This window comes from Pecten maximus, chromosome 14 (genome assembly GCF_902652985.1).
Source record: "Pecten maximus chromosome 14, xPecMax1.1, whole genome shotgun sequence".
NCBI classification, from domain to species: Eukaryota; Metazoa; Mollusca; class Bivalvia; order Pectinida; family Pectinidae; genus Pecten; species Pecten maximus.
Window position 1 is genome coordinate 36,841,904 of NC_047028.1, and position 12,464 is coordinate 36,854,367.

Consider the following 12,464-nt stretch of genomic DNA (forward strand, 5'->3'; position numbering starts at 1 on the left):
TAGTTTTGAAAATATTTTAGATGCACTCATTATTCCTTTTGATTTTAATAAAGAATCTTATCTTTTTGGATTCCTTACACAGAATGTGAATGGTAAAATTGATAACGAAATACTCATGATAATTAAACACTATATATATTAACTCAATTAAGGACTACCATAGTATACAAAAAGTTAGTTATAGCGAATACAAAAGGAGATACTTATAGGGAAAAGTTTAAAAAGGAATGGAAAAAATGGGAAAAACTTATTGCTTTGTAAATGATATTGACAGTTGTCTCCTGGGTTTGAAATATATGTCTGACTCTATTTTTTCGTGTAAATTATTTATTCATAATTTCATAACATCGTGAGTTGAGTTCAGAAACCAATAGTCCTGTCTGTCTGTCTGTCTGTCTGTCTGTCTGTCTGTCTGTCTGTGTACTGTAGTTATTTGTCTATAATCTGGCATTAGTAGGTTTTTTACCCTGTTCTTTTGGTTTACAAATATGAAATCAATTGAACTGATAATAATCGATGGTATGACTGATCAATGATGATGATAATTATGATGATGATGTTGATTGTTTTAATGTGATAATTAATTAATTTTCTGGTACATGATGCTAGTAGGTGATCGGATGATGATGATGATGATGATGATGATGATGATTTATCAAAAATGAAATATGATTATTATATGATAGATCCGGTTGATAAATGTGTTGGATAATGATGATGCTGTTGATGATGATGATAACGATTGTATAAAGAGTGTTAAATGATGCTACTATGATACACATGTATATGAAATGGTATCTATCATATGATGATGATCATCTCATATATGGTAATATGTTGTTGATGAGTTGACTGGAAGATGATGATGATCCTTTATGTATCAGTAAAATTGGAAAAATGAAAAATAAAAAAATAAATAAAAATAATCATCATGTGCAAATTGTACAACCAATACAAGGACCTAGGCACGTGTTTGCATATGAATGACATTATTTTTATTAAGCTTCTTTTGTGTTTTTTTGTTTTTCTTCAATGGTGTACAAAGCAAAGAATTTATAATTACATGATACTCTCCCAAGTTCATATGGTGTTTTTAACGCTATCAATCAATCCTGGAAAACCACAAGCTACATAATCCTTGGAAAATATCATATCGTTCTATTGTGTATTTTCATTTGGGTAAATAACGTGATTATCCAAATATTTACTTAACAGGAAAGCATAATTATGTACTTTTGTCATTTTGCGATCTTAATAAACAGTCTAAATGTTAGGTAGTTCCTTTCTGTCAATATGAAAGACTGGTTTTACAATTGTTTTGAAAGTGGTGGTATAGGGTTTCTTTTATAAAATATTGTAAAGTGATTTTATCTTATTTTTTTTTCATATTCACATTCCTATAACTGAACATGAAAATAGGTGGTAAGTAAACATTTGATTCCCTTTTACTATTAACAATTTGTATATTCTTACATATATTTATCACTACCATACGATTTAGTGTTGCGATAAAAGAAACAGGTATATTCATAATTATATCCTATATGGTAATGAAATGATGTTTATAAACGATCTTAATGATACTCGAATGTAGTCAAATACAGTATTGACTCGAACAAAGTGAAATACTACCTCAATATGTATCATGTAAGTTCAGCATGTTTTTTTTTTTTAAATATATGATACTAAATAACGAACCATGACAAAATGCAATGTTAACTTGAATCTGGAAAATTCTAGCAAGAGAGGTTAACACCTGAAATTGATAAGTGAACTAAAAATAGCAACAGTATTTTAGTAATCGGTGTTTTCACACGACAATACTGTTAATCATTTAAATATGCCGGTATTATTTGGCGAAAAAAATCTGTGACATTGCATAATTGCATAAATGAAGTGACTGTGAACATGTAGAATTGTACGTTTACAACGGATATTGTCAATTTTCAAATACGGGTAGCAATTGAAACTCATGTTGTTTTTGTTTTACTTTACATATTCGCCTGGCTATTACTGAATCTGGCATAGGCCGTAAGTATCATTGTTTCACTTGTGTGTGTGTTATTTAAATATTTTTACATTTACACTGCAGCCCAACTATATAACTTTACCAAGCTCACTTGAAGTTACGAGTCCATAACTTCCAAATCGTTATTATGACGTCATTTTTATAGTGACGTCGTAATTGTCACGTCAGTGATAACGAAAGATTGCTGTTGAAAAGGTTGTTCCGTCTTTGACGATAATAATTTGTTCATTCATCGTCGAAGCAAAATTCCTGGATATAGTCTTTAAAAATCGTTGTCAAATGTACATAAAAGCATTGAACTGCATTCAGTTGGAAGTTATGGGCTGATGAATGCCAACTGGACAAAGGCAAATTTAATGAAGCGCCAACTGAAAGCAGTTCAATGCTTAAGTATAATGTATCTGGCATAGACCGTAAGCATGTGCATTTTTCAAAAATGTTTTCATGTTAGACCCAGTCTTTCAGATCTCATCGGTGGCGTATTCACTAGCTTTTCTTGGAAAACACTATTTGAATTTTCAATTGGCATTCCACAAATCAACCAATTCCCCTGTTCATCTTAATTAAGCGGTGTTGTGATACTTTCCTACCTCCGATAACACAGAGACGTATATATCACATATACGTTTGTGGATAAAAAATTCTCCAACAAGCGCTGTACCTATAATCGAAATATGGCTGTGGTCAGACGACTCGGAATAGCGGATATGATTCAGACATTCATTAAAATAAACATTGCCTCAAACGTTTATTGGAATTTATGTACATTCTCTATAATATTTAGCAAAAATGATATCTATATTATTATGAATTTATTATAAGTATAAATCACATATTTCGGGTATTAGTCTGAAGAGATCGAAATAAATGTCGCCAAAAGATTTTAAACAGGGTAATCATTTCATAAAAAAACGTTTCACAACATATGACGATGTTTTGTTGAAAATGCCCTTTTGTTTCCATATGAACAGGTTCCTACAACAAATATTTGGCGCTTTTTAAGGGACAAACGGAAAAATATCGTCACGTACGCGTAGTTTTTACCGGCCGAGAGGCAGCCGGCAAAACTACAGTATGTCTTCGTCTTAAGAATGAAGATATCGACCTCCGCTCGAGAAATCCGACCGAGGGAGCTGTTGTCTATCCCGCGTGGTTATCAATCAATCAGGAATTTAAACAATGGCAACTCACGGATCGTCGTTCGCTTGATAAAGTGATAGAATCACGCATGGGAGCAGTGATGAAGAAAACAGAAACGTCAGGAAAAGAAGCTGGTGTACCAACAGGTAAGTTATTTAAAGGTTAAAGTTGTTTTAGACAGCTAAATGCTAAACTTAATACATGTACATTAGCACAATGATATATAATTATCTTACGCATACGGCTTAGCATTTTAGTAATATATTCTTCGTAGCTATGTAAATAAGACAAGAAAGAGAAACAATAGAGACAAAGCTACTGAAACCGTTAGTATATTTTCGTAGAGTCAGAAACCAGCGAAATGGAGTCCTTAAGTTTATCAACAAGACCTTCCCGGAGAGAATTATTGGAGGCAATGGCTGTCACACAGGCTTCACGTCATAGTGGTGCCGAATACACGTTCCTGTCCCTGTGGGATATGGGCGGACATATGTCATTTCAGGCTTCACACAACATATTCATTTCGTCCCACGGCGTGTACCTGCTAATCTTCAGACTCACAGATTTTCTCAAAGACAAGCTAGAAACTGGTAAGTTTATTATCAAGCCCTTGTAAAGTATCATTATTTCTATTTCGTATCGTTGCTATCGAATGGCATAAAAATGACATACAACATATAACAAGATTATCCAACAATAATAAGATAACAAAGATATTGTTTTCAAACGATATACATGAAAACAAAACAACATTTAGAGTGAACAAGATTTTTTTTTTTTTGTATTTGTTTTTGTTTTTTGTTTTTGTTTTTAATTGAACTAGTGGTGTAGTACCTATATATTTTGTGAAATGCTATAACATATTTGATATGCATGTAAATAAAATATCTCTTTCCTACAACCTCGTGCGATATGGTCATGGTGCATATTAGAATAATCTTCCATTGCTGTACTTAGATTTTTTAACATCCCTTTCCAAAACAGATCGACTAAAGAAATGGATCCGATTGATTGGCACATTTTTAACAGGTGAATTAAGTTCCCCGAACGTCAGTACACAAAAAATACAAGCACCTCCGCTTATTTTCGTTGGGACATTTCTTGATGAGTTAAAGAAAACATCCAAGGTAAGTGATTTGAATGTTTGATTGCACGAAACATGCTCTCCAACGTTCGTATTTATAAAGCATTGTTTGCCTAACAAACGATTATTTATCGAGCAAGTAAAAACCTATGTATTGATATAATTTATAATGATACCACATACTTTTAGACACTTAACCACAAGATTGCTAATTAATAACTGAAAGAGAAACCAATTGCTTACGATTAAGTATCAATTTCAAAATTTAGCAATATAAAGCGTATACGAACCCTATTTATTCTAAGGCCATGGAAATCAATTACCATACCACGAATTGTTGCACATGTGTAGGGCAGTAATTAGTTAAGTTAAAGTGTACCCTGGATGATTTTTGTTATGGTTAGTAATTATTAGATAGATAAAGTTGTAAAAGTACTGTGAAGATCGTGGATGCACACCTGTATGCGAATGTCTTTCGTCCAAGATAGTGACCTATCTAGCTGTGACGTCACAAGTGTGCATTATCCGCCATATTGTATATTACGCAAATGAAACACATGCAGCATGAGATCAAATATCACCCTGTGATATGTTGCGATGTCACTGTATTTTAACATTTGACATTTAATTAAATGTTATAGCGACGACATGGTTTTTGGGTCAATAGTTTGATACAAAATTATGAATTGGTGATTCGTAAATGACTCGAGAATTCCGAGTACGTCAGGTCATACCATGACACACTGAGGGCATAGCTTGATAGATCATTGGAATACATAAAGCGGATGATTGGGTGCCACGCCTTGCTTCTGATTGAGCGACTCGCCCACTCATAACTTAGTCTTTTATGGTGCAAAATGTTCACCATTCATATTAATCGCCACTCTCGTAAACTACTTTGGAGAAAACCTCCAGTAAAACATCAGTAGATTTCGCAGGTTGACACGTACGTGGAAACATCCATACCAGTATCAATAATAAGTCTTCGCTGTAAGCGTTTCACAGGGTTCTCCGCAAGGTACTTAATAATGCGTTAAACTTAAACTTGTGATCGTGGATGTCAAATAACAAGGCTTAAATTAGCGCGAAATGAGAAAGCTTAGGATTGTGACATAGCTTGATAAACGAAATATTCCTGAAGTGAAGGTAAAGAATAAAGTACATAATGTAGTTCTGAATAATAGTTCACATGTTCATGGAGTCATGGTGTTAGTTGGCAACAGAAGTTAGTTCCGCACACTTATCACATTTCAACCACAATCCAACACTGCTTTTGCGCATCACTGTTAATGCTGTCCTCCATTATATTAGCACCTTAACTTCGAGACTATTTTTTCCCTTTCCTTGTCTTCATTTCCTTATCTACAATGATGTAAGACCTCAATAAGCATTTCAAATGAAAGTACACATTATCCTCTGTATAACGACGGCCATCACTGGCATATTTAGTTAGGCTACGTGACTGGTAAATGCGGTAACATTAACACCGTTATAGATTTTTGCAAACTGCAACATCTAAATCACTCTTTTCAACGAGGTATCTTGAATCAATGGAAAGGGTATATCTATATGCGTCTGAAAAGTCCTATGCATCTGATTGATTTTAACGATTCCCTTCAAAAACGTTGATTTATTGTTGGTGAAAGGCCAAACTACAGCGTTTTTGGCTTTATAATCAAACTATCCCCCTATTTATCACGGAAATCATTCAGGTGCACAGCAAAATCTACATCAATGAGTTAATTTCCTATCCAAAATATCTCATTTCATATTTTTTAAAGTTTGATACAAGGTTGCACTTTTTAAAAAACTACGATCCGTATTTATGTTAGTGTCCCGATTTTAGAACTTTTCAGTGTTTTTATTGTAGAAAGCCGGCATAGAAACGAACAAGAATCACTACACGAATGCAATGAATCGTAATTAGCTAAATGTATTATTTGCAGTTATTTTTCAAAAACATACTGTATTATATAGAACGTTTATAGTTATACGTACAAGTTTATACGTTTAATATTTTGCTCAAACCACGGCCTTCATCGATGCCATGACAGTCGATCCCTGCTTCAATCAGGAATGCTGTGACAAAGTGAAAGTAGAATTCTAACGCTTAACTTACCGTTTCTCGTTAAACGTTATCTCTAGGTTATGTTATTTGATGTTGCTGCACTATATCGCATCAATTAAAACATCGAAAACTGACAAAAACACTGCAAACTGCTAAATGTAGCATTCATGTCAGACAGTGCAGCCACAACGCGGAACCTGTAATCAATGTGACGTCATCGGAATATTGGAGTTTCAACAAAGTACAACAATGTACATTTTGCATGAATACACCAATGAACAACAGAATGGGGCGCAACATTTACAATGATGCGTGGGGAAAAAAACACACACACACAAACTACGACATCCCTTCTGATATCATAAAGAAGTATTGCTAACAATCATTATCAATTTGACATTGACCTCTTGTAACTATGGTGATATGTAATGTGAAAATATTTAAACTTTTATTTGAAGGACTATAACAAACAGATAATGGAAATTAGGGAAAGCATCACAAAATTCCCAGAACTTGCACCTTTCCATTTTGTGAGATTCTGTACCGTCGATAACAGCCTCGGCAATGACGATAGAGATCTAGAAATATTGCGAGGATTTATCACAGAAGCAGCGGAGCACCAGGATCAGTGGGAAAGAGAACTTCCCACTACATGGTTAAAGTTTGAATTGGATTTATTTCAAGCTAGAGAAAAGGGAACAAGAATCCTGCCACTGTCAGAGGTGATTGAAATGAACAAAAGATCTTTGGCTCCCTTGATGGATGAGGATGAGATAAAACTTGTCCTGGAGTGAGTATGACTACCATAACGTAACGTATCTTAATAATTCACTAAATATTACTCTTTACTAATTACTGGTTGACTGGTAAGTGTCTTTTGTCTTTTCATAGCTAGAACAATTTGTGGGAATGTCTCCAACTCCTGTATCCTGTAGATTGTTTCAGGTTTCCAACAACTATGAATCAGATAATTGTGATAATAAGCTAAACTCAAGTAAAATAATCATATTTTTTCAGGTTCCTCCATTGTACAAGGTCTGTGATATATTTCCGGGAATACGATTATGTCATCATTGATCCTCAATGGCTTGCTGATTTCTTCAGCATCCTGATTACTGATGACGAGTTTCTCCCAAAGGACGACCTCCGGTTGAACCGAGATTTGGAGTTGTACAAAACAAAAGGCGAGTTGAATCAGAATTTGATTGAATGTCTTCTCAGTATGAAAAAGAACGAAGATTTTGCTCCCTTCAGATCCGTCCTCTTGGCTTTGATGGAAAAATTTGGACTGATAGTGAAAGTACTGCTGTCGAAAACCGCTGCAAAAGTTGTATACTTGAGCGAGACGTATACCGTTCCCAGCAAACTTTTGGAGCTGCAAAACATTGACGGGCTTACCGACAAAGTCAATTTGCTCATATGCAGAAATCTGGCTGTCTCAAAAACATTGTGCTTGGTATTTGAGGACGTTTTCGTACCATATGAACTGTTCCAAAGAATACTTGCCCGGGTTCTGAATACATATAAAACATCACCATTGTCAGGACGAAGCTTTGAGAAAGATAGCAAGTCTGCGACAGACTGTCTTTATATGGGTTTTGGATGTTTCGAGGTCGACGATCTTAGCAAAATGATCTTGTCCATGCATGCAGAGAGGTCCACAATAGCGGTGACAGTTTTCAGTCCCATAGAATCCCAGCTCCCTGCAGATTCTGGAAAATGTGTCAAGCTAACCATTGAACGCATTCTCGAGGAAGTGTTGCAAATGTCTAACCAACAACATTTTCATTACTCACACCAACTGCACTGCAAATTCCACTTGAGTCCATATGACACCCCAGTACAGCTGCTGAGCATCATCAAATCAGAAAAGGGTGTGCCCTGTAAAGGCGGAGAATGTTACGGGCAACATCGATTGTCAAGAGCGGACATTGAATACTGGGACCTCCTAGAGGTAGTGTGCATATATTTATCTGTTGATATTGGTTTACATCTGTCGCACCGAGATATAAATATATAGAAATTACTTCAATCGTTCTGTGTATAAGTATCTTTTTAATTTTAAAGATAAAATGTATACATTATTTTCTTTCACTTAATGTCCGCTTTATAACAAATGGATCTTGATCTTAGAAATTAATGTATAGGATTTATGTTTTGAAAAGTTGAAGCTAGTACATGCACAACATAGTCAAAATGTGTATTGTTACTGTATTTTATTACTATTTAAAGGATTATGACAAGGCTGGCGGCAAAGGCAGCGTTGCAGGTAAGGATATGTTTTAAATGGATGTGTCTCCAGACCTTGTTATATATCGCTAACTTTAAAATTTACAGAAAACCGTCACTAGAGTCCGTACTTAACCTGCATTTCCGCCTAATTTACACTGTCATTTGACGGATACTACCATACTAGCACCATGTGAATGATGCTACTTAGCTGTATTAAACTGACTCATAAAACATCTGCTGTTATCTTACTGATGTTCCGCGATCTGACTGGTGTTATGAAGCTGAAATAATCTGACGTAAGTTGTCAGGCTGATTTTATCCAGCTAATTTTTTCCTACTGATGCTATTCAACAAATGTTTTAGACTGATGCAATTCAATTGATGCACTTGATTGAACTTGCCAATTGATGTTTTTTTCATGTTACCCAACCAATTTTTTCTGACTGATGCTATCCAACTGATGTTTTTTTGACTTACTGTACATCAACTGATGTTTTCTGATTGCTGTACATCAACTGATGTTTTCTGACTTACTGCACATCAACTGATGTTTTCTGATTTACTGTACATCAACTGATGTTTTCTGACTTATTCTACATCAACTGAAGTTATATAACTCTATTCTTCTTACTGATGCTATTGGACGGATGTTTTCTGATAAGTGCTATCCAACTGATATTTTTGATTGAACAAACCTACTTACGTTTTTCTAATTCATGTTATCCAAGTAATGTTCTGGCTGACGCTACCCAACTGATGTTTTCTGACTTATTCTACATCAACTGATGTTTTCTGACTTATGGTATATCAGTTGATGTTTTTGACTGCTGATATCTAAAAGATGTTTGCAAAACTGTTGCTATCTTCTATTGACTGATTATACTCCTAAAGTGGACAGATTTAACTTTTATCATAATACAGGTAGGAAATCTGGAAAAAAGAACATTCCAAATCGAAGGCCAACACCATGGGAACTTGGTCGTTTGTCACATCTTGTAGAAGGATCGTCCTTTGAGCTGTTGTTTCAATGGCTTGGCATTTCCTATGCTGAGATCGAGACTGTCAAGAAAGAGTCGTTAGGTTTGGCAGGAGTCACAATCATCACAAAAATGTTTCTAATATGGACCAACGCCTACCCGAATCAGACGTTCCTTGATATCAAGAAGGCTATGGGCAATTCTGATATGGCAACTGACCGCATCTTGGCAGTGATAGAGGTGAACAAGGAGTCATCTTGTCGGGGTCAGTATCATTGGTTTGAGAGTTTGGCATAATTAATGAGAATAATATGGTATGGTATTCTTAACACACTGACTTTTTAAAGACGAACGAAATAGACGTGACTGAAAAATCGTATTTTTTAAAAAAAATTTTTTTTATTAAAATTGGAATTAATTAAATATGAAACAAATGGAATTTGGAACGTCACACACACTCATTCATCCATCCTTTCTTCCACACTGATATGAAACAAATGGAATTTGGAACGTCACACACACTCATTCATCCATCCTTTCTTCCACACTGATGTACATCATCATCATAACCACTATCATGGCATCATCATCATTATACATAATCATTTTCATAACACCTTTTTTTGCATTATAATGATAATCATCATAACATCATCTTCATCATCATAACTTTTTATCAGCATCTTCTTATTCATAGTCAGCATCATCCATTAGAAAACCGAATATTCGTCAAAATATGTAACCATTGGATAACAAATCTTTGTTGAACATGAAGCCGTGAGGAAAGGTACATATTTGCCTATCCAGGAATGTCCCTTTCCGTTATCATGCCAATCGTAATATTTGCGTCAGTGTATGTTGTGTAGATTGCATGCAGTGTTTGTGGTACATTTTTGTTTGTTTATTTGATATAGCCTGGTTACTTTGTGCAGTTATATTCATAATGAAAGCAATCATAATACTGGCCCCGTCCATTTGAACAGAATATTTACAAGTTATTTTTTGGCAGGCATGGTTCCAAATGAAGCCTGGATTAGACCTCCATCTGATGACGAAATAGAAGAAATCGTTTGCAACATCGACAAAGGATTTTACAATCTGTGTCTGGAACTGGGCCTGTCGCCTCCAGTCATAGATCAACACGTTATATGCCATTCTGACAACTTCCAGGAAAGGATGACTGCTCTTCTTCAGTATTGGATAAAGACATTCCAGAAACAGGCAACTATAGGCAGGTTGTTGACAGCGATGGAGGTGTGTCAGATGGACTGGCACACAACAGCAGAAATCTGGCCAGCACGTCAGAGGAATGCCACTACCCAGCGCCGGAAACGTTCAGGAATATGTTCACTTATATAAATAACCCACATATTGGTACAACATTCACACGAACCAACACAATATGAGGTTCTTTATTGTCTGATATACTCAGATTTGGTTCCCTTCTTGAATAGCATCATCAATATTGATTTCAATCAAATCATCAGCATAAGTAGTGTGTAGTTACAGAAATTATGTAAAATTATTAACTCTTAAATTCATGTTATTGAAAAACCTTTCTAATTTCTACTAATTTGAAAATAATGTTTTATGTAAATATGACTAAATATTGTTTACATTAAATAATACAAAGAGATAGTTTAGTTAACGTCATCAAAAGGCCATAATGCAACATTATGGAATGTTTTTACATAAGCATGTTAATACTTAACACATTTAACTACGTTGCTTGTGTGAGCCTAAAAGGAAACTGTGTTTTACATTTCCGCCATAGATACGTCCTTTGGTTACCGAGACATACGGTGCACCAACAACGAAAAGGTATATATTTGCAACCTTTTTTGTTTTTATACCCTTTTACCCTCAGGCAAAGGGATTGCAGCTGTTTTGTATTGAATTGTATGCAATGAATTTCTTTGCAGGGTGATATACTGTAACCAACTTATTTTCGCGTTTTCATGTCAAAAGCCTTTTTGTGCGATTTAATGTCATGCATTTAGATATTTAGGAGGTGTATCCGGTGTCGTCTGTCCGATTTTTAATATTTAAGTTTTAAGTTTAATTTTAGTAACGTCTGATTGCAGAGTTGTAACACATAATTTTTCATGGAAACGGCTTTTACACAAAATAAGCATGGCTTTGTTAAAGTAACGATCATCACCATGGCACTAATAATTTTTTAAGATTGGAAAAAGTCAACTGAATGTGAAAAGATACATTCTTTGTTACCAAATCCAGGTAACTGGAAACATGAAAAGCATGCTTCCTGTCTGATTAGAGTTTCTTGACCTAAGGTAATTTCTTTCCATGTATCATAAAAATCATAACTATGTTTTTCTATATTGATTTTTATCGTAATATTGATAAATCTGTCTCTTATGTTTGATTACTGATTTATAATTTTTGGCTTTCCGAATAAATAACAGTTTATTTATCTGTCTGTCTTTGTCGTTTGTTTTGGGGGGGGGGGGGGGGGGGGGGGGGAGCGCACAAAATGAGTATAACGTGATAAGCTTCATCAGTTCTTACTAGATTCATCTACCGTGAGCATACATCGAATAACTTAAAATAACTAATAATGTATTGGTATTTAATAATATACTCGGTAGCAGTGAGGTAAATGGTGTTCTGCTACCTAGAAAAAAAAGTTGAGTAGGTGGTAATTCCATTTGCAATCAGCCTCGTTCTCAGCTACACAGCAATCTAAGATATTGAAACGGTTATGTCAGGTAATATATTCTTGGTTTTGCTTCATTGTTAGGCCTGATATTCGGGGCATTATAGGAAATTATAATGATTAAGTACTTTGTGTACACTTTATAACTGATATGTTAATATCACCGTTGACTTTATCTATATACATTTTAATATGAATGTCGATGAGAGAGCCGTCCCTCATCGAACCAGTTTAGATATAAAAACAAACCTGCACAT

General features: G+C 34.8%; 1 protein-coding gene across 1 annotated transcript; it reads left to right on the forward strand.

Moving 5' to 3' along the window:
• The first annotated feature begins 3,006 nt into the window (after positions 1–3,006).
• LOC117342856 lies at positions 3,007–11,964 on the forward strand. Its single transcript, XM_033905136.1, has 8 exons — positions 3,007–3,315; positions 3,514–3,759; positions 4,154–4,296; positions 6,780–7,111; positions 7,339–8,275; positions 8,554–8,590; positions 9,475–9,795; positions 10,540–11,964. Exons 1-8 carry the CDS (start codon positions 3,258–3,260, stop codon positions 10,887–10,889), a joined length of 2,424 nt encoding a protein of 807 aa, XP_033761027.1. The 5' UTR covers positions 3,007–3,257; the 3' UTR covers positions 10,890–11,964.
• Positions 11,965–12,464: the final 500 nt, after the last annotated feature.

What these genes read in the sequence shown, in the direction of transcription:
- LOC117342856 (XM_033905136.1), top strand. Translation starts at nt 3,258, where the DNA reads ATGGGAGCAGTGATGAAGAAAACAGAAACGTCAGGAAAAGAAGCTGGT. An exon ending in AGAAGCTGGTGTACCAACAG is followed by an intron (nt 3,316 to 3,513) that starts GTAAGTTATTTA and finishes ATATTTTCGTAG; the next exon opens with AGTCAGAAACCAGCGAAATG. An exon ending in CAAGGAGTCATCTTGTCGGG is followed by an intron (nt 9,796 to 10,539) that starts GTCAGTATCATT and finishes ATTTTTTGGCAG; the next exon opens with GCATGGTTCCAAATGAAGCC.